The sequence below is a fragment of the Salvelinus alpinus genome, chromosome 4 (genome assembly GCF_045679555.1).
Source record: "Salvelinus alpinus chromosome 4, SLU_Salpinus.1, whole genome shotgun sequence".
Taxonomy (NCBI): domain Eukaryota; kingdom Metazoa; phylum Chordata; class Actinopteri; order Salmoniformes; family Salmonidae; genus Salvelinus; species Salvelinus alpinus.
Genome location: NC_092089.1, coordinates 37,028,600 through 37,050,922, shown reverse-complemented (window position 1 = coordinate 37,050,922; position 22,323 = coordinate 37,028,600). Strand labels below are relative to the sequence as shown.

Sequence of the window (22,323 nt, the reverse complement as noted above, 5' to 3'; positions counted from 1 at the left end):
CAAATTACGGGCCGGGTTGCGACAGCTTTCTGTCATGATTGGCGGGTTACGGTGCAGCCGCGGTATTGTGGCAGGTGCGGTTTGCAAAAAATGGACCTGCACAGTCTAGGGTCTACTGTAGTCTAGGGTCTCCATTGACTCCACGGCCCACAGACCGGCTCTGCTTAACCTGCCCTCCTCTCACCTGGTTGGGCCCAGGCTCCAGGAGATGTTGGCCTGGGGGTTGCTGCTCCCAGACAGACAGTCCAGACTGAGGTTTTGGCCCCGACGCAGCTCCTTCTGCTTGGCTATGATTGTCACACTCACTGCAGGGACTGGGGAGGGGTGTAGGAGTAGAAGAGAGAGGACAAGACACCACTGTCAACATACTGAGGCTGCTGATTCTGTGTCTTTGTAGCTATATCTTGAATCTACCTATCATCTTTCATTTACCTATCATCTTGAATATAGATAATGCTTTCCTCATCTATTAGTCAGGTCCATAAAGGCTAGTATTAATCCACTCATGCCCAGAGCCCGGTCTGTAGGTCTTTAAGACTCACACTGGACCATGAGTTTGACGGAGGCGTTGAGGACCATCTTGGCCTTATTGGTGGCATTACAGCGGTAGGTAGCCATGTTGTCACTGGGCTGGAGGCGCACGGCCAGTTCTTTGGACACGCCTTTATCAGAGGGCACTTGTTTGGGGTAGTCTGATAACGCCTTACCATCCTGCGGTGTGGAGAGGAGAGTAGAGAATGGAGGACATGGTACTGTACAGACAGAGAGTCTTAATAACTGTTACAACTTTTGACAACTTAACCAATCGAAATGTATGTTGTCATACAATACACACATGTACACACCTTGTACCAGTTGAGGGTTCCTTTGGGACTTCCCCCAATAGAGAAGCAGATGAGGCGTATGATGGTTCCTGATCTCAGAGGAAGCCCTGGGGGAGGGGCTTCTATCCACACCTTCTGAGGAGGGTCTGAGAGGGGAGGGGGAGGAGGCGAGAGAGATAGGGGTGAAGGGGAGGGAGTACAGAGAGGAAGGGGAGAGAGAGAGGGGAGGGTGTAAGGGAGAGAGAGATGAGGGAGGGAGAGAGAGAGCGAGAGAGAGAGAGGAGGGGGAGGGCGGGAAAGAGAGAGGTGGTTGTGGCTATTGGTATAGTTACAGAAAGCACAGATTGAGATTGTTGCAATTGTTACTGTACAATGCATAGTTATGTTCTGGTTGTGCAAGGTTTTTTCATGGTTGTACTTGTCATAGTCATTCAATAGAGATTCCCTACAACCATTAGGCTTGTAGGGTTGTTGTTGTCATAGTTCTATCCAGAGACTCACAGAAAACAATGAGGTTGTTGGACTGGCTCTTGGAGAAGCGTGTGCCCTTGTTGAAGGTCTCACAGGTGAGGGGCAGCCCGTTCTCCTCCCGAGAGACAATATGGGTCAGGTTAGACATGGTTTTCTTCCCCCCGTGGTCTCCCTGGAGACAGGAAAGGACACATGACAACGTCAGGAAGAGACAGGAAGTTCTAGTGTCCCTAAACATTTTCCTTGGAGATAAATACACAGTAAGCTGCTCACAGGAAATACAATAATAATACTGTTTTGATGATGGAAATTAGCTTTGTGGCTCTCTAACTCGGGTGCTCTACTTACCTTGTGCCCGGTCCCTGATAATAAACAAACTAATAAATCACATTCATATACTTCTTCCTGCTCGCAAAACTCGTAATAAATTTCATCAAACCCCCATTTGCTCCTGCATGATGCTAGTCATGTCTGCTTTGCACGCCGGGTTCATCAAGGCTTTCATTGAGATGATTAGTGCAAAAGCCTTTTCCATAGAGAAACAGACACAAGAAAGAACGCGTTCACAAAGAACCACCACTGAGGTGTCAGTCTTTATTAACCCTCAGATGTATTCAGGCACATTAAAGCTGGATAGAATGCAGCTGTAAATGCTAGATCAAATGAAAATTATTTCTCCAAATGAACAAAGAGCCGAAATAATGGTTCTCTCAACTCCCATGTCAGCTTTTATTCACTTTTATCTCATTAACATACTCAAAAGCCGAGAGAGAAGAATACTGGAACACTTTTTGAGGCTTCACTCATTGGGAAAGCATTGTGTAGTATAGACTGAATATTAGTTCTTTGTTCAGAGCAGAGAGAGAATGAAGAACAGATTTAACGTGGTTAAAGTGGAAACTCTACACGGGGTAGAATAATATGAGATCTTTCAGAATCAAAGGCTTCTCTCACAGATGCTTGTCATTGGGCGCTCGAGATGTGCAAATCAGACTGCCTGAAGTCTGAATTAAGTATTTTAAGTGTGTATTGACTTCCGAGGTGTAGTTTGATAGGTCATTTTCAATTCAATTTACAATACATAAAGAAGCCACAGCAGGCAACCAATACATGTACCGAAATTACAGAGGGTTATATACACAAAAAGTCCAAGACTTGTTTCTGTTGTGGTCCTCATTGGTAGGCAAAGGGACTTCAAAGGGAAACCCAGCCGCGAGCTGCCCAGGGACGCGAGCCTACCAGATTAGCTAAATGCCTTTTATGCTCGCTTTGAGGCAAGCAACACTGAAGCATGCATGAGCGCACCAGCTGTTCCGGACAACTGTGTGATCACGCTCTCCGTAGCCGATGTGAGCAAGACCTTTAAACAGGTCAACATTCACAAAGCCACTGGGCTAGACGGATTATCAGGACAAACTGGCAAGTGTATTCACTGACATTTTCAACATCTCCCTAACCGAGTATGTAATACCTATATGTTTCAAAGAGACCACCATAGTCCCTGTGCCCAAGAAAGTGAAGGTAACCTGCCTAAATTATTACCACCCAGTAGTCATGAAGTGCTTTGAAAGGCTGGTCATGGCTCACATCAACATCAACATGCTGGAAACCCTAAACCCACTCCAATTTGCATACCGCCCCAACAGAACCACAGATGACGCAATCTTAATCACACTCCACACTGCTCTTTCCCACCTGGACAAAAGGAACACCTATGTGAGAATGCTGTTCATTGACTACAGCTCAGCGTTCAACACCATAGTGCCCACAAAGCCCATCACTAAGCTAAGGACCCTGGGACTAAACACCTCCCTCTGTAACTGAATCCTGGACTTCCTAACGGGCCGCCACCAGGTGTTAAGGGTAGGGAACAACACATCTGCCACAGTGATCCTCAACACTGGGAACCCTCAGGGGTGCATGCTTAGTCCCCCCCTGTACTCCCTGTTCACCCATGATTGCGACTCCAACACCATCATTAAGTTTGCTGACGACACAACAGTGGTAAGCCAGATCACCGACAACAATGAGACAACCTATAGGGAGGAGGTCAGAGACCTGGCAGTGTGGTGCCAGGACAACAACCTCTCCCTCAATGTGAGCAAGACAAAGTAGCTGATCGTAGACTATAGGAAAAGGAGGGCCGAGCAGGCCCCCATTAACATCGACAGGGCTGAAGTGGAGTGGGTCGAGAGTTTCAAGTTCCTTGGTGTCCACATCACCAACAAACTATTATGGTCCAAACACACCAAGACAGTTGTGAAGAGGGCACGACCACAACCAGATCCTCAAAAAGTTCTACAGCTGCGCCATCGAGAGCATCCTGACCGGTTGCATCACTGCCTGGTATGGCAACTGACTGTAAGGCGCTACAGAGGGTAGTACTTAAGGCCCAGTAAATCACTTGGGCCAAGCTTCCTGACATCCAGGACCTATATAATAGGCGGTGTCTAAGACTCCAGTCACCCAAGTCTTTGACTGTTCTCTCTGCTACCGGCATGGCAAGCGGTACCGGAGCGCCAAGTCTCGGACCAAAAGGCTCCTTAATAGCTTCTACCACCAAGCCATAAGACTGCTGAACAAGTAATCAAATGGCCACACAGACTATTTACATTGACCCCACCCCTTGTTTTTACACTGCTGCTACTCACTGTTTATTATCTATGCACAGTCACTTTACATATTACCTCGACTAACCTATACCCCCGCACATTGACTCGGTACCATTACCCCCTGTATATAGCCTCGTTATTGTTATGTACTTTTCTTGTGTTACCGTTTTTACATTTTTACTTTAGTTTATTTAGTAAATATTTTCTTAACTCTATTTATTGAACTGCATTGTTGGTTAAGGTCTTGTAAGTAAGCATTTCACGATAAGGTCTACACCTGTTGTATTCGGCACATGTGACAAATACAATTTGATTTGATTTGATTTGAAGTGGCTGCAGGGCAATACAAGTGACATGGGCACTCTGTGCCATACATTCCATTATACACAATGTCCACATATTTACAAAAAAAGCAGATATGCACATCTACCAAATCACTTCACCAGTGCAGAGTGGCTTTACACTTTGCTAGGAGGCTATGTCAACATTAACCAAGCCTTGCAGTAGTGTTTGAACCTAAGACTGGCAGAAACAGTTTTTATCTCAGCTGGGAGTTTGTTCCACTCTACTGCTCTTGAATCGACATGGCACAAAATCTGTGGCACTGCCTCGCATGGTGTAGGAATGAGAGTCCCTAACAGTAGTAAGAGAGTTCTTTAGACACTGGGGGACTGTACATACACAGTTTCATGGGCCAATCTCAGCTTCAACTGAGAGCCACTGTAGTTCGCTAAGCTGAGAAGGGCCAACATGACATTCTATTCTGAGCTGTCTGTAGCTTGTTCTTGAAGAACTTAGGGTAGCTGCTGTACAATGTAGTACACACCAAAGTGAGGCTGCACTAATGCTGCAGGAAGTGTTTTCTGGAAGCTTCCTTTATCTAGCTTGTAAGCTAGGCAGGCTACTGCCTGGGAAGGTCTCCCACCCAGAAGTATGAGATGGGGAGGGGGGCGGGTATAGGTTGACCTCAAGTCTCCCTACTGGAAGCCCGAGGTAGTGGGAGCGGTGGAATCTATCAAATAGCGCACCTCTAACTTTGTACAGTACTAATGCAATTAGTAAAATCAGTTACACTACAAAATGCTACCAAATAAACCACAATTCATTCATAATACTGTGAATATATAGTTTCACAGACATATTGTTGCTTTTTTGGGGGGGTTTGTGCAAAATCGTTCAGAATAATATAAAACCAGTCTGCACACCACCAAGGGGATTTGGTTTAGTCTTGACTCTTGGTTGACAGTGTTGGGGGATGGGTAATGTATTGATGCTCCAGCGCCAAATCAACACACATGGATAAGAAAAGGTCTAAGGCTCAGATGCCCAGTTTAGGAAAAAGAGGAAAGAAGAAGAGGAGAAACACACAAAAGATAAAGGTATGCAGCTATGTCATCTCTTTATGAGTATAATAATATGCATGTAATGAAATAGGCTAGTATAACACTTATGTTTGTTAGCATGTGTTGCTATGTTACTTGCTATGCTATTATACATAGGGCGACAATATTCAGTTTTCTGTCCAACTAACTTACATAATATTGGATATAATTTCACACAGTTTCATCATGATAATGTGTGTAGCCTGCAGCAAATGATTACAACCTAACTAGCACATTATTAATTTGGTTAACTTTCAGGTGACATCATAAAGGTTTTGTGTGATTGTATTGACTAGGTCCTGAGCTCAGTAAGGGGAATTTAAAATGCTGCAGGCGAAATTAAAAGAAGTCCATATTATGCTGATATTTTGGACTGCTGACTTCACACGACAGGAGTCCAGAACACCAAAACTGCATATTGAGTCTTTTGGGGTCTTATGCCTAGAATTAGCCAAGGAGGTTGTATGGTTCAATTGGTTCCTATTCTGAAAATTAATGACATAATGACATGTATATTTAATTGTGCAACAAATGTATTTAGGGTGTCAGACTCATATACTGTATTTCAATGCAAATTCAGGGGCCAGCACCCTCTGGCACTGGCCAGAATGAGGAGCCATCCACCTCCTCAGTCACACAGGTGTCAGAAATGTTGTCTAAGCCTGAGGATGAGGATGAAGACCCATTTGCTTCCACTTCTCCCCAGCAGGATTCTTCAGGTGTGTTTATGCGCATAGGCATGTGTGTGTGGGTACACGCACATGTGTTTATGTGTGCATGCCTGCATAACATAAACAAAATAAATAATTTCCCTTTTGCAAAGTTTTAAGTTTCCACATTGTAGGTAACAATGATGCTTTTATTATTACTGGGTATGTATGTGGGATGTTCCACCACTATGAATGCTGTGAATAACATGTGTAAACTAATGCCCATGTGCTCTCCATTAGAAATGCCTGTAGCAGCATCCCCACCAAATCCTGCTGCTGAGGATGAACCCCTTTCTACAGACCCTGCTGACTGGCCTTCAGTTCTGACTGACAGAATTCAGACACATTCGGAATTCAGACACAACTCGTTTACAGAGGACTAAGTTAGGTACCATTCCCAAGGAATGAGTGTGATGGAAGAAGTTGCCACCAGCAGTATTTCAGGAAGACCTTAGTGAGTGGTGAAAGAATCCCTAGAAGTTGGTTGGTTTATTCTAAAAGAAACAACAGCCTCTTCTGCTTCTGCTGCAAACTCTTTTCTAAGAAGAAAATTAATTTAGCAGGACTGCCAGACTGGAAACAAGTTCTTTTCTGACTTCACACGACACCAGTCCAAAACACCAAAACTGCATGAAAACATGGAAAGAACTGGCAATGAGGATCAAAAAAGGGGAAACAATTGATAAGCATGAGATGGCATTTATGGAGGATTAGAGGATAAGATGGAGAGAGGTGTTGACACGTCTGACTGCTATTGTGCAGTCTCTGGCAATTAGAAATCTGGCACTAAGGGGACACACAGAAACACTGTACTCTCCATCAAATGGACATTTCCTCAAAGAGGTTGAACTGATGGCACAATTTGATCCAGTCATGAAAGAGCACCTTAACCGTGTCCAAAAAGGGACCTCGAGTCACTCCACCAGCTACCTTGGCCACCAAATACAGAATGAACTCATTGATTTGTTGAGCAGCAAGGTCATTACAGTAATGGTGAGTGACATCAAGCTGGCAAAATTCATCTCTATCATTCTAGATTGCACCTCAGATGTCAGCCACACTGAACCGTTTTTTGTTGTGATTAGATTGTGTTACTGAAGGAGGAGCCCCACACAAAGGAACATTTTATGGGGTTTTTGGAGGCAGAGGAGTCCAGGGACCAACATTTGGCATCCCTGATTCTCAAAAGATTAGAGGAGCTAAACATTCCTTTTGAGGACTGCAGAGGACAGTCTTATGATAATGGGGCCAACATGAGAGGAAAGAATGAAGGTGTCCAAGCCAGACTCATGGAAATTAATCCAAGAGCTCTATTTGTGCCATGTGGGGTTCACACATTGAACCTGGTTGTGGCTGATGCTGCTAAAAGTTATGTTGATGCCATGGGTTACTTTGGCATCTTACACAAACTCTACACCTTGTTCTCAGCCTCCACACAGTGATGGGCCATCCTGAAAAAACGTGTGGACATCACTTTGAAGATGTGGACTGAGACAAGGTGGGAGAGTAAAGTTAAGCATGTTGAGCGACTGAGGCATCAGGCAGCAGCGGTGAGAGGGGCACTGATTGAAGTGAGGGATCAAACCAAAGACCCTGTGATAAAGATTGAGGCCCAGGCCTTGTCAGAGGAGGTGGGATCATACCGCTTCAGCATCTTGAGCCAGGGAGCCATACAAGCTTGAACTGCCACTGTGATTCAGTGTGAGAAGAAGTGTGTGTCGAAGTAAATGCAGGTCCCCTACCTCTTCCACATTGACCACGGTGGTGTTGAGTTCCCTGAAGCCCAGCCACCAGCGTATGTGTACAGGCGGGTTACTGGAGGAGGTGTAACAGCACAGGGTCACCTCCTCTCCCTCTCTCGCCTCGAACAACCCCAGCACCATCACCTTCTCTGGCTCAACTGACACACACCACGCACACACACACACACACACGCACACGCACACACACACACACACACACACACACACACACACACACACACACACACACACACACACACACACACACACACACACACACACACACACACACACACACACACACACAATAAATTCAGTCAATAAAGTGCTCTGTGTCAGGATCAGTATTTTATAGAAAGGATGGAAAGACTGGATTTTAAAGTAAAGGAAGAAGTAAAGAAACCATTTCTAATCTATCAACATCACTTTATGAAGTCTTGTCCTCTCCTGAGGTTTTCCATCCATTTCAAACCCATACTAGTTACCAAAGCCTGTCTATACTCAGCTATACCAGGAGGGATCTTTTATTTTTATTATTATGTTTAAAACCCCTTCACCACCCCCCCTCTTCGGAGGACAAATATTCCCATATATTTTTGATAACTGCATATGTGACATAACTCCTCCATTTCTATTCATAATATCATTAATAAATATAACACAATAAAAAAAAAAAATTGATAAAGAATAGTTTTTTTTTACTAATTAATATATTTGAGCTTAACCATACCATTTGTTGTAATATTTGTTCTATCTTTTCTGGAGTATAAAACTGAAATTGTAACCAGCTTTGTATGGCTTGTTTAAGAAAGGGCGATACTTAAAAAAAAAAAAATGTTTCAATTAGTCGGAAATGAGAAGTTGTAATCTGTATGAAGGCAAAAAAAAGCAATTTTTGAGCAAAGTATGAGCTTTTCTTAATAATCTACTGGAGAACCATTTTGGGTTTATTAAGTATAACTTATATATGAGTGAAGCTTTTAGTGAGAGGTGTAAAGCTTTAATATTTAATAATTTTAGCCCCCCAAACTCATATTCATTATATAAATAGGCACGTTTAATTTTGTCTGGCTTAGCATTCCATGTAAAATGAAATATTTTTTTCTCATATGATTTTAAAAATGAATCATCTAGAGTAGGCAATGCCATTAGTAAGTAAGTAAACTGTGATAGGACCAAAGAGTTAATCAATGTAATTTTCCATAAATAGACAACTATTTACCTCTCCATGGTTGCAAAATCCTATCTATTTTTTGCTAACTTTCTATTGAAATGAATTGTGGTAAGTTCAATTATATTTTTTGAGATGTGAATACCAAGTATGTCTACTTCACCATCCGCCCATTTTATTGGTAAACTACAAGGTAGTGTAAACACTGTATTTTTTGACAATCCAATACTAGTAATATGAACACCTGTCATAATTAGGTTTTAATTCCGAGAGGTAGAAAAGTGATCAAGATCTTCAGTGAGACTTTGCAGAGATCCAGATTGCGGACTTAAGAAAAAAACTAGAGTCATCAGCATACATTGACACTTTTGTTTTTATCCCCTGGATTTCTAACCCCATGATGTTCTTGTTGTATCTAATTTTAATAGCTTGCATTTCAATGACCATAATAAATAGATATGGAGATAACGGACAGCCTTGTTTTACTCCTCTTAAAAGCTCAATACTTTCTGAGAAGTAACCATTGTTTACTATTTTACATCTGGGGTTGCTGTACATCACTTTAACCCATTGTATAAGAGATTCACCAAAATGAAAGTATTCCAGGCATTTATATATAAATTCTAATCATACTTTATCAAACGCCTTTTCAAAGGAGGGATCTTAACTGGCACAGAGGAAGTGCAGCTGAGCAGTAAGCCCTGAGGGGCTGCAGTAAGACAGGCTAATGACTGAGCAGGCAGACATGAATGCATCATATCATGTATGATTGTATGTTATACACGGGACACAGGCAGACATGAGGGCTACACTCATAGACAGACAGTGTGTTAGGTTACACACATCCCTTAGGGCGACGCAGGCATATTCATAACACACCAGTTCTTCTCTCTGCCCTCCAGCTCAAGACAAAACTAAAAGGAGAGACAGAGCAATAGAAAGAGAGATACATTGATAAAGGGTCTGCAACTCATTTTCGACGTGTATGAGGCATGAATAGGAATAGCTAGGAGGTAACATGGCTTTTACGTGGGATAGGAGAGGAAGAAGAGAGCGGTTTAGACCGTTAACTGACGCAGCAAGATAGCGAGTGATGGCGTGAAGGAAGAGTCGGTGTGATGCGAAGGAACCTTCATTCTCTGTTTGTTTTCCAGTCAAGGTAGTAGAGAAATCTGCTCTGCAGTGAGGTGAAAATGTGTCATTTATCACCTGGCATTATTATCACCACAGAAAGTGCCGGCTTTATTGCCTTTGGATTGTGCATTGAAGCGATTCAGTTAAATTAGCTCACTGTAAAAGACCAAGCTGGGATTCAAATTAGTTTCTGTGTGAAATATGGGCCCGGGTCATAATTGCCATTAGTTTCATTAATGATATTGATATTAGAATTTGTGTTAATGCAGAATTAGTTTCAGTATTGGAGCTAGGACTAATGTTAATGTAATTGTGATTGGGATGAATGCTATTGAAAATAACTTTAATGATTGGGTTAACAACCATTTGAATAAACACGAACATTCCATCGCTTTTGTGTGTCTGTGTGTGTGTGTGTGTTCTAGCATTCAAGTGCATGTATCTCTTAGCAGTCGGGGACTTACAGAGGACAGTGATCTTGCGGCTGCTGGACAGAGGGACAGGGGTCACCTGGTTCACGCTCTCACAGCGCAGCTCGGCCTGGTTGTCCTGTGGTTTAACCTGCAGGGTCAGGTGGCTGATGGCCCGTCGCGACTCTGTGTCCACCTCCCAGCTGGTGGAAATCACCTCCCCATTCTGATCCACAGGACAGAACTATGAGTTAGTAACAAGCAGAGGACAGGACAGGGCTACTGTATGGATTATTCACTAACATAATAGGTGACTGACTGGCAGCAGGAGGAAGGGAGTGAGTTCTGAAAGAAAGAGTACAGAAGTAGAAGTAGACACCAAAAACGACTGATTCTAAGCTTTAGCCGAGTGTAGTCTATGTACCTTGGTCCAGTGTAGGGTGGCCAATGGGTTCCCTCCCTGGGACACACAAACCAGCTTCAACATGGTCCCCCTCTTCACCAGGCCTTCTCTGTCCAGGCCCTGGATTACTGGATGCTGGGGTGGGACTGATGTTGAGAGGGAAAGAGAGAGATGAAACAACATCTTGGGAAAGAACGACAGAAAGTGAAGAGAGAGGAAGAGAGGGAGCAATAGAAAGAGATAGGAGAGATGGGGGGAGAGATGAAGAGATGAATCACCAGAATAGGGGGAGAGATGAATCACCAGAAACAGAGAAGATGACAGAAAGAGAGGATAGAGAGGGTGAGATATATGCACTGGGATGAGCGGACACTTGGCTTTATGAGCAAGGGAGCATCCTCTCTATTTGTTGAGACAGGGCCAATAAATCGGCAACATTTACCCTGACTGCAGAGTAAGGGCTCTAGCTCTGATGAAAGCATTAAGTATTAAGGGAGCAGCCGGCTGGATCGACTCCATAAAGCAAAATAACAGATGTTTAAACAGTAATAAAGCAACGTTTGGAAATATGAATAAGTTACAGCCTTCCTGAATAAAATATACAGCGTAAAATAAATTAAGGGAGGGCCAGCCTTTGTTATTGCTGCAATGAGTTTGGGAGCGCAGGCAGCGCAGGCGGCTGTATGTGGACCCTGGGCCGGCGTGACAAATTGCTACCTCACTAACAATCTGGCTGGCTGAAAACGGACACGGTGCTCCAGGCTTTGATGGGCTGGCTTGCTGAGTAAGGACTACTGTTGCGGTGGTCGACGGGTTCTGCTACATTAGCACTTACTGTGGAGGGATGTTGTTTAATACAGAGTGGAGAGAGAGAGAGAGAGAGAGAGAGAGAGAGAGAGAGAGAGAGAGAGAGAGAGAGAGAGAGAGAGAGAGAGAGAGAGAGGGAGAGGGAGAGGGAGAGGGAGACGGACGGACGGACGGACGGACGGACGGACAGACAGACAGAGAGACAGAGAGACAGAGAGACAGAGAGACAGAGAGACAGAGAGACAGAGAGAGACAGAAAGAGACAGAAAGAGACAGAAAGAGACAGACAGAGACAGACAGAGACAGACAGAGACAGACAGAGACAGACAGAGACAGACAGAGAAATAGAAAGAAAGAGGGAGGGAGGGAGGGAGGTAGGAGGGAGAAAGAAAGAAAGAAAGAAAGAAAGAAAGAAAGAAAGAAAGAAAGAAAGAAAGAAAGAAAGAAAGAAAGAAAGAGAGGAGATGTAGAAGCATTTCCAGTTCTGGGCGGTGTTTAAAGTGTAGGACATAGAATAGTACAGCGTCTATGTGCAGAGGGAGATAGATAGAGACAGTATTTCATATGGACGGCTGTGGATAATATGGCGGGGGTGGAAGGAAAGGAAGGAGTAGAATGGGAATGTTTACCATTGAGTGTCTTTAGTAACAGTAGCATTTAATCAGCAGCTGATTTAGACCTGGAACAGAACCAGGTGGGTGGACTCCAGAACAATCATTACTGAAATTGATCTACAAAATGTTGAGGAACAACTAAAACTAGAAAACAATAGGCTGGGTTTCCATATTGTTTCAAAGATATACTGTTTGTCCAAACAAGACAAAGGGTAAACAAGGAAACGATCCTTTGAGACGTACAATCACCCACCCCTATTATGCTGTGTACTGTATGTCCTACACTGTAGGAGATGTTATGGTCTCACAGTCCTGACAATTATATTTAGCATCAGTAGAGTTTAGAATTCGGGCTTGAGTTTCATTCCCAGGCTCATCTGATCAGTATTATCAGAGTGTAACAGTTGGGCTTGAGTTGGAGTTTGGATTGCACTGATGCCAGAGGAATTAAAAGAGTTAAGTGGGTTGAATGTGACAGCAGTAGAGACGTTGATGCTTTCATGTCGACCTCTAACACTCTTAGAGCCGACTCTTTTCTCTGTATACATCAATGATATCGCTCTTACTGCTGGTGAGTCTCTGATCCACCTCTACGCAGACGACACCATTCTGTATACTTCTGGCCCTTCTTTGGACACTGTTAACTAACCTCCAGACGAGCTTCAATGCCATACAACTCTCCTTCCGTGGCCCCCAACTGCTCTTAAATGCAAGTAAATCTAAATACATGTTCTTCAACCGATCGCTGCCCGCACCTGCCCGCTCGTCTAGCATCACTACTCTGGACGGTTCTAACTTAGAATATGTGGACAATTACAAATACCTAGGTGTCTAGTTAGACTGTAAACTCTCCTTCCAGACTCACATTAAGCATCTCCAATCCAAAATGAAATCTAGAATCGGCTTCCTATTTCGCAACAAAGCATCCTTCACTCATGCTGCCAAACATACCCTCGTAAAACTGACTATCCTACCAATCCTTGACTTCGGCAATGTCATTTATAAAATAGCCTCCAACGCTCTACTTAGCAAATTGGATGCAGTCTACCACAGTGCCATCCGTTTTGTCACCAAAGCCCCATATACTACCCACCACTGCGACCTGTATGCTCTCGTTGGCTGGCCCTCGCTTCATATTCGTCGACAAACCCACTGGCTCCAGATCATCTATAAGTCTGTGCTAGGTAAAGCCCCGCCTTATCTCAGCTCACTGGTCACCATAGCAGCACCCACCCGTAACACGCTCTCTAGCAGGTATATTTCACTGGTCACTCCCAAAGCCTATTCCTCCTTTGGCCGCCTTTCCATCCAGTTCTCTGCTGCCAATGACTGGAACAAACTGCAAGAATCACTGAAGCTGGAGACTCTTATCTCCCTCACTAACTTTAAGCATTAGCTGTCAGAGCAGCTCACAGATCACTGCACCTGTACATACAGTAGCCCATCTGTAAATAGCCCATCCAACTACCCCACCCCCGTATTGTTATTTAATTATTTTTGATCCTTTGCACCCCCGTATCTCTACACATTCATCCTCTGCACCTCTATCACTCCAGTGTTTAATTGCTAAATTGTAATTACTTCGCCACTACGGCCAATTTATTGCCTTACCTCCATAATCTTACCTCATTTGCACACACTGTATATAGATTTTTTCTATTGTGTTATTGACTGTACGTTTGTTTATTCCATGCGTACCTCTGTGTTGTTGTTTGTGTCGGACTGCTTTGCTTTATCTTGGCCAGTTCGCAGTTGTAAATGAGAACTTCTTCTCAACTACCCTACCTGATTAAGTAAAGGTGAAAAAATAAATGTAAACACTCCAGGCTGAGCATTGGGATTGAGCCCCAAGTAGGTGTGAGTTCGCCCGTGGTTGAAAGTCTCCCCTCGAAGTGGTTGCTCAGTGTGAGGATGTTTGCCCCAATGCCAGCCCGGGGTCGGGGTCCACACGTGGCTGGAGAAGGGAATAAGGAAAGGTAAAGGTGTCTGTGAGTCCATGAGGTAAGGAACAACACACACTCACAGTATACATTCATCACCAGGCTGGTCTCCAGGGCCCTAGGGAGAGCCGGGTTCTTCGCACGACACACCAGCTCCCTCCCGTTGTCCGAACTGCTTAAGAACATGAACCTGCAGGGGTGGGGAGTGTGTGTGTGTGTGTAAGTGTGTGTGTGCGTGCGTGCGTGCGTGCGTGCGTGCGTGTGTGTGTGTGTGTGCGATGGGGGTGTGGGTGAGGAGCGTGGGGGAGAGCGGGTCATGGGGAAGGAAGGATTGGATGGAAGAGAAGAATAGATGATGGATAACATTAAAGATCATGACTTAACATAGGACACATCACCCCTTAACACTCTAATTGAGCCCTTGAGACCCCATAAGAACAGACAGATTCATACAATCTCTGGGGTCTGGATATTAAGAGCATTATAACCCCGCAATGTGGGCATTATACCTCCAGACCCATGACAAACCCAAAGTCCACCATGTTATCTATATTCATCTCCAGATTTAAAAGCTCCTATACAAAATATGGTTGCTATTTATAACCACTATCTACACATAAAGGATTTAGTTGGAGACCAGGCTACTCTGCGTTAGAGCTGAATTATGTCCTTAATACCTTCTACAGCGTGTTTTTGCAGATGACAAGGGGTTATTATCTTTGGAGCTGGATTAGACTCTTATGCAGCACTGGTGAATGTATGTATGCACCACCAGGTGAATCAGATAGGATTGGATCTGTCTAGCAACTGAAATGTAATTCTGTGTCTATGACAAAAGCTAATTTGATTTGACACAAGGCACCGAGTGACAGTTCACAGTCGGCACCAATTCATTACACTGTACTGTAGTTCTGTGGGAATGCAGAAGTGCTTCAATTAGGGATAACACTCACACACACACACACACACACACACACACACACACACACACACACACACACACACACACACACACACACACACACACACACACACACACACACACACACACACACACACACACACACACACACACACACACACACACACACACACACACACACACACACACACACACACACACACACACACACACACACACACACACAAACACACACACGAGCCAGAGAACAGGAACACATACTCTTTTGTAGCGTGTGTGTTCTGGAGCTTGTCCTCAGAGCCAGGCATAGGGAAAGACTCTACACCTGTCAGCTCAACTCCATCTGAGAGAGAAAGAGAGGAGGAGGGGGGGGGGAGGAGGAAAGAGAGTGTGAGTGTTAGAGAAAACAAGGCAAGGGTGTTCGTTTTTCCCCAACCATTTTTACAAAGATACTTTGTGAACAGTTGGGGGTTTCAGACGTTTTGGAAGATGGGCAGGGACTTATCTGTCCTGACGTTAGGGGGAAGCTTGTTCCACCATTGGGGTGCCAGGACAGAGAAGAGGTTTGCCTGGGATGAGTAGAAGCATGCACCTTCTAGGGGTGGGAGGAACAAAAGACCAGAGGTGGCAGAGTGCTAGGGTTGGGGTGTAGGGTGTTTGACAACAGCTGATAATCAGAATAGGGGATGTGCTCTACAAAAATGAACGAATGGCAGGGAACAAGCACAATTGCGCATTAGATTGCCTAGTTAAATAAAGATAAATGTATTTACATTTATTGAAAATAGATGACGCCTTCTCAGTATGGATGATAAGTATTACGATATTTGTTGCTTACTGCATATGTTTTACTAACCAGTAAATTCTAAATAGTATTTAGTGTTATTAGTACACAGTATGTCATTTTAGTAAGTAGTAGGCAAGACAGATTTCAGACACAGCCATAGTTTTAAAATGTCATTGTAAAAACAGGGCATTGTGTTATAGTGTACTACAATTATAGTGTAGGTTGAAACATGTCATTGCAAACATGTTTTTCCCTCAACTCAGTACTGATTCACATTTAACGTCTCTGCTATTCCTAATGGAAAAACCTGTATGTACTAGCATTATTAAGTTTGTGTGCAGTGGGTTGATACCGTACTTGGTGACCTACCTTTAAACAGAGTGATCACTGCCTCTGGTTTGGCGTCTGGAGCGATGCATGTGACAGTGTAGCTTTTCCCTGCTACCCATGGCTCTGTGGTCTCCAGCTCAAAGTAAGGTTTAGAGGGAGGAACTGAGGGGAGAACAGTGGACTGGTGTCTATAACAGTGGTTCTGGGTCGTCTTAAGAGATATACAGTACAGACTAGGCCTTGACCAGAATTGGTGATTCTGTTTACAGATCACAGAAAAATATGATTTGGTAATTAATGCATTAAAAACATTTGAGACCCTTAGATGTTGAAGAAAGACAGATGTACCAAGCTAATAAGGCAGGTTCTGTTATATTCCTGGAGAATCAATGGGTCCATATCATTAGTGTGGTGTACAGTAGATAAGACTGTGATGTGCATACAGAGATGTGTTGGTGATGAAACGAGACAGATGATAATCTGTGTTAGCGCCAAACAGTTCTTCTCTCAGATCACCCCCCAGCTGAATACGTGCTTACACAGCAGATCAAAGCACTTCCCACTCCTAGTTTTCTCTTCCCCACTCTCTTTCATTTCTTTCGGACCATGCAGGAATTCAGAGAAAGAAAACTTTGTTGAAGAGAGTGGAAGTTATTTGGAAGGGAATTCAGAGGGAAAATGTCACCAAATTTGCTAATCAACAAACAGGCTTCAGTACAACTGTCATTTACTCTGGACACATGATCATCTACTCCACAACAAACTGTCACAGAATAGGGTAAAGGAGTAGGGACATGGAAAGATGAGAGGAAAGAGATCTTTAAACATATATTTTACCAAGCAAATGCAAGCTTTCTGTGAGTGGGTGAGAGCCAGCATAGCACACAAGAAACAAAGGTCATTGCTACTTTTCAACAGATATCAACTGACAGCATGCTTTAGTGAGAGGAATATAGAGAAGAAGAGAGAGGATGACGAGAGAGAGAGAGAGAGAGAGAGAGAGAGAGAGAGAGAGAAGACAAAGAAAGAAAGAAAGAAAGAAAGAAAGAAAGAAAGAAAGAAAGAAAGAAAGAAAGAAAGAAAGAAAGAAAGAAAGAAAGAAAGAAAGAGAAAATGGAACAGTAGAGGAAGAAAGAGACACAAACAAGCAGCTATTGTTTGTTTATCATGCGAGTCATCCAGGGGAAGAGCTAGCTATATGTTTCATCAAGGGGTAATTCCATCATCCACTGCTGAATGCTGACATAAACCATAAATCCAATGGTTATGGCTGGATAAACAGTCAGCCAGATCGTTTCTCTCCTCTCCTCCAAATCTGGGTAATTCACCTAGCGCCACTGGGAGGAGCTGTTGCTGTGTGCAGTAGAGTAGTCCTATTGGCTCCAGCCCTGCTATTGAGACAGATGAGATCTGGCTGCAGCTTCAAACTGATTTAATGGAAGCAATTGGATCTGTGTGGACTGTGATGGGTTACCCGGAGCACTGCAGAGGTGAGCACTGAAATAATGAGATGCATTTGTTTGTGTGTTTTTTCCCCCTCCCTCACCAGTCTCCACTCCCCGGGATGCTGGGCCGATGACTGGGCCATGTGTCTATTGACAGGCTCCTGCACGCTCAATCTACTCAAACCCACATGATTCACACGGCTGCATCACTGTGGTGCTCCAGGAGAGTCTCGCCACCTAACAAACCTCCTAAAATAAGAATAATGATGTTCGCAAACGAGCTGGGCAGGTATGTCATTTCTTCTCTCTTGCTCCCTCTCTTTCTCACTCTCTTGCTCGCCTCCTCTTCCTATCTCACACTTACTCCGTCATCCCCTACCCCCCTTCCCCAGCCCTAGCCAACCCCCTTCCTCCCTCTCTCTCTTTCTCTATCACTGCTGTTAAATCTGCAGAGGGAGGTGCAGTATGGTGGAGGGTGTGCTGTAGCTTGTGTTGGGAATGAGAGCCCCGTATCCACCACAGCCACTCAGGTGGACCATGTGACCCCAATGAGCCCCACCTGAGTTCCCCCCTACTACCTCCCAAAACACACACATACACCCCCCCCCCCCCCCCACACACACACACACACACACATACACAAATGCATTTTCACATGTGCACAAACATGCACAGTCATGCATAAACACACACAATCTCATGTGCACACACACACCCTCTCAACATAAACAAACACGCAGACATGCTGCTGCCATGAAGGCGAGAGACAACGAGACGCAAAGTTCCATTCATTAGACAAATACAGACGGATGGATGGATAAGGCAGACAAGAAGCAGATTAGCCAGACACACACACTTCAATTAGGGATAACACTCACACACACACACACACACACACACACACACACACACACACACACACACACACACACACACACACACACACACACACACACACACACACACACACACACACACACACACACACACACACACACACACACACACACACACACACACACACAGACAGATCAACAAGTCTGAAAACACATTTGCACACACAGACCCTGACTGAATCCCCCTGATCTATCTTGATTCAGGTAGCTGTGTGCCTCTGACACAGCAGGTGGTCACCATACAGTGACTTTATAGAGAACACAAAGCTCCTCTGATCTGTTTGAATAAAACATCTGATCAACGGGAAACAGATAAACAAGAAGACAGTTTAGAGAGCCTACGTTTACATCACTGTCATTGTTAACGGTCACACACACACACACACACACACACACACACACACACACACACACACACACACACACACACACACACACACACACACACACACACACACACACACACACACACACACACACACACACACACACACACACACACACACACACACACACACACCGACACAGATGGACTCCTGTGAGAACACATGCATGTGAAGAGTTCATTTCCAAAACGCTATATTATCCACACGTTTTTCATATTTGTGTTTTTTTCCCCAAAACTCTATATAACCATTGTTTAGCTGGAATGGAATGTTTGTAACCTGTATATTTGACTCTGATATGTGGTTGTCTCACCTAGCTATCTTAAGATAGATGCACTTACTGTAAGTTGATCTGGATAAGAGCATCTGCTAAATGAGTAAAATGGCAAATGTTATTGTTTTACATACAGTACATTTAAATCTACTTATTTGTTGCATTTGGCTGTGTAAAATCAAGCAGTACTACTTATTTCGATGAGAGTGAGGCAGATATATAGCATTTTGCCTCCAAAAACATGATTGTTTGTCACTCTGAAATGAAACCATCAAATTATATTTTAAACAAATACATGTCTGTCATTGAACAACCCCATGCCATGATTAGATAGTGAAAAAACACACCAATCTATTTCCTAATTTCTTTAAACATTAAAAGCTCATTTAGCAACATTTTTTGAAAATGGATATATAGTGTTTTGGAATGAAACTCTTCATGTGCAGACTCACTAGATCAAAGCAGACATGTATGCATTCATGCACGCCGCACAGACACACGCACACACTAAGGACTCAGGTGTGTGAGCTTTGAGGCTGAAAGCCATTGAAGCGGTCCTCCCCCTTCATCCTCCTCCCTCGTTCCTCATCCCTCTCCTCCTCTCCTCCTCTCCTCCGTTCTCCCCAGTGCTGAACAGGAAGCGAAGCAGGTGTCCAAGACAGAAATAGGCCTCAGTCAGTCCTTCTCCCCCTCATCTTTCACATTACATAAGAAACAACATCTTACTCAACAACCCCCACCTCCATCCCCTGTCACAAAGACCCAGCATCTTCCCTGTGAGTGAGAACTGGATACTAGAGACAGACGAAACAACAACAGAACACTCACTAGCTTTTTGACCTGGCCTTGAATGCAACATATTTGACATTATTGAGCAATAACTCATAAAATCCTTCTCATATCCGCAGCACACCACATACCTAGCTGAGGCTAATTTTTTGGTCCGCAGCCTTGGGCAGCTAATACCTGTTTGCTCACTGTGCTGAAAAAGAGGGCCAATTTCACAGGCAAATAGAACAAAGGTATACCCATTGAACAAAATCACCCTGCCTTCCATTCTGCTTGTGTAAATTCCCCCGTTTATGAGTTGCTGCATTATTCATAAAGAAGTGCCATAACATGAAGGCTCATTGTGCAGTAGACTCTCCGTGCGCTAAACTCGTTAGCCAACCGTCGTACCTCAAACTGTTGTCTCTAACCCCCAACCAACGCTGATAACAAGCTTAAACACCCCCCTTTCCCCCAATCCCCATCTACTCCCACAGAAATACCTAACTGCAGCTTAACTGCATGAGTAACGTATTCTTAAAAACGGGGACACATCAAACAAAAACATTTAGAATTTTATTTGCAGGATCCGGATATACAGGCAGGCCTGTGCTTAGAGAGAGAGCGAGAGCGGGAGCGCGAGAGAGATAAAGGGAGACAGAGAGAGAGAGAGAGAGAGAGAGAGAGAGAGAGAGAGAGAGAGAGAGAGAGAGAGAGAGAGAGAGAGAGAGAGAGAGAGAGAGAGAGAGAGAGAGAGAGAGAGGAGAAAATGGAAAGAGGGACTTGTTAATTAATAGGATTATATGGTAACACTAATGGTTTCAAACAAAAGACAGTGGATGTGTCAGGTGTTCTGGTATTCTGACGGGCGGGAGCCGGGGGTATAAGTTTCGGCGGGAGGACGCGGGGGTGGTGGAGAGGTTGTTTTTGTCATGGATTACTTGCTGCCGCTTGATCTGTCTATTGCCGTAATCCCCTATCTGAACTCGGCAGGATGGGAAAAACACACAGGAATTATGTTGCCCCTGATAGAAATGTCTCGAAAATGACTCTTTGTTGGCCCGCTGAGAGGACTTATTGACGTTTGTGTGCCTCCCTCTCGACTGTTCGATGCGTGTGGTGATCCGTCTTGAATTAGCTGGTGATGATACCCACAATCCACCACTCCGACCTGGGGGAGTCCAACTAGAGAGCAAGGCTCGCTTTTCTTTTGGTTTTACATGATCTTTCTATGCTTTCTCACTCTCTTTGCATCGCTACCTCTATCAGGATAAGGTAAGACCCAGATGCAAACCTTGACGAAGTAACAATGTTTATTACAGCAACAGAGGCAAAGGTACAGGACGGCAGACAGGCTCAGGTTCAGGTGAGGCAGAGGTTGGAAATCCAGAAAGGGGCAAAGGTACAGGACGGCAGGCAGGCAGGCTCAGGGGCAGGCAGAAGGTCAGGCGGGCAGGTTAAGGGTCAGGACAGGCAAGGCAAGGGTCAAAAACCAGGAGGGCGAGAAAAAGAGAGGCTGGGAAAAGACAAGAGCTGACAGGACAAACTCTGGTAAGCTTGACAAACAAGACGAACTGGCAACAGACAAAAAGAGAACACAGGTATAAATACACAGAGGATAATGGGGAAGATGGGCGACACCTGGAGGGGGGTGGAGACAAGCACAAAGACAGGTGAAGCAGATCAGGGCGTGACAACCTCTATCTCTCTTTTCTTAAAGTGTGTGATAGTGTTTTGGTTGGCTGACTGGTAAAGGCTGTCTGTGTTATCATGGGAGCTGTGGTAGTCTGGAGGAACTCTTAACTCATTGGAAGGCTGTCAAGCTGTGTTACTCATTTCACTCATAGGTTGTACAGTACTGGCTTTGGTCCTAACCCAGTATTACATTAATAATAATTGAAGCAAGTGTTTTAGTGTTGTTCTGGAACAAACGTCTGCACACCTCTGGGTCCCCAGGACTGACGACCACTGCTGTTGCAGGATTTAGATTAGTCTGTGGCCTCAGGCTGGTCTGTCTGTCTGTCTGATTGTATCAATACATCCATCTGTCATGGAATCAGTTGGAAAACATTCAGGGAAAATATTCAGGGATAGCAGCTGGGAAGTGTGGGAGCATTATGATCTACGCATGTTGGACTGACAGGAGAGTTGAAGGTCTCCTCCAGACAAACTACTACACTACAGTCTCCTGACACCCTGAGCTCTCTGATCTGGGCCTGGACCTCTCTGATCTGGTGCCTCATAGGCACCTGGGTGGATAGCCTTTACGTATTGTGATTGAGTGTGTACACACCC

General features: G+C 44.3%; 1 protein-coding gene across 2 annotated transcripts in view; it reads right to left on the bottom strand.

Moving 5' to 3' along the window:
• Positions 1 to 22,323, bottom strand: part of LOC139573445 (nephrin-like) — a 53,145-nt gene that overhangs the window by 15,041 nt on the left and 15,781 nt on the right. For both annotated transcript variants that reach the window (XM_071396897.1, XM_071396895.1), the window contains exons 6-15: positions 16,299 to 16,421; positions 15,404 to 15,485; positions 14,304 to 14,410; positions 10,881 to 11,005; positions 10,511 to 10,682; positions 7,742 to 7,899; positions 1,326 to 1,467; positions 846 to 970; positions 543 to 711; positions 185 to 314 (exon numbers count right to left, since the gene is read on the bottom strand). In XM_071396897.1, coding sequence (XP_071252998.1) covers positions 185 to 314; positions 543 to 711; positions 846 to 970; positions 1,326 to 1,467; positions 7,742 to 7,899; positions 10,511 to 10,682; positions 10,881 to 11,005; positions 14,304 to 14,410; positions 15,404 to 15,485; positions 16,299 to 16,421 — 1,333 coding nt within the window. The remainder of the gene's footprint in view (positions 1 to 184; positions 315 to 542; positions 712 to 845; positions 971 to 1,325; positions 1,468 to 7,741; positions 7,900 to 10,510; positions 10,683 to 10,880; positions 11,006 to 14,303; positions 14,411 to 15,403; positions 15,486 to 16,298; positions 16,422 to 22,323) is intronic.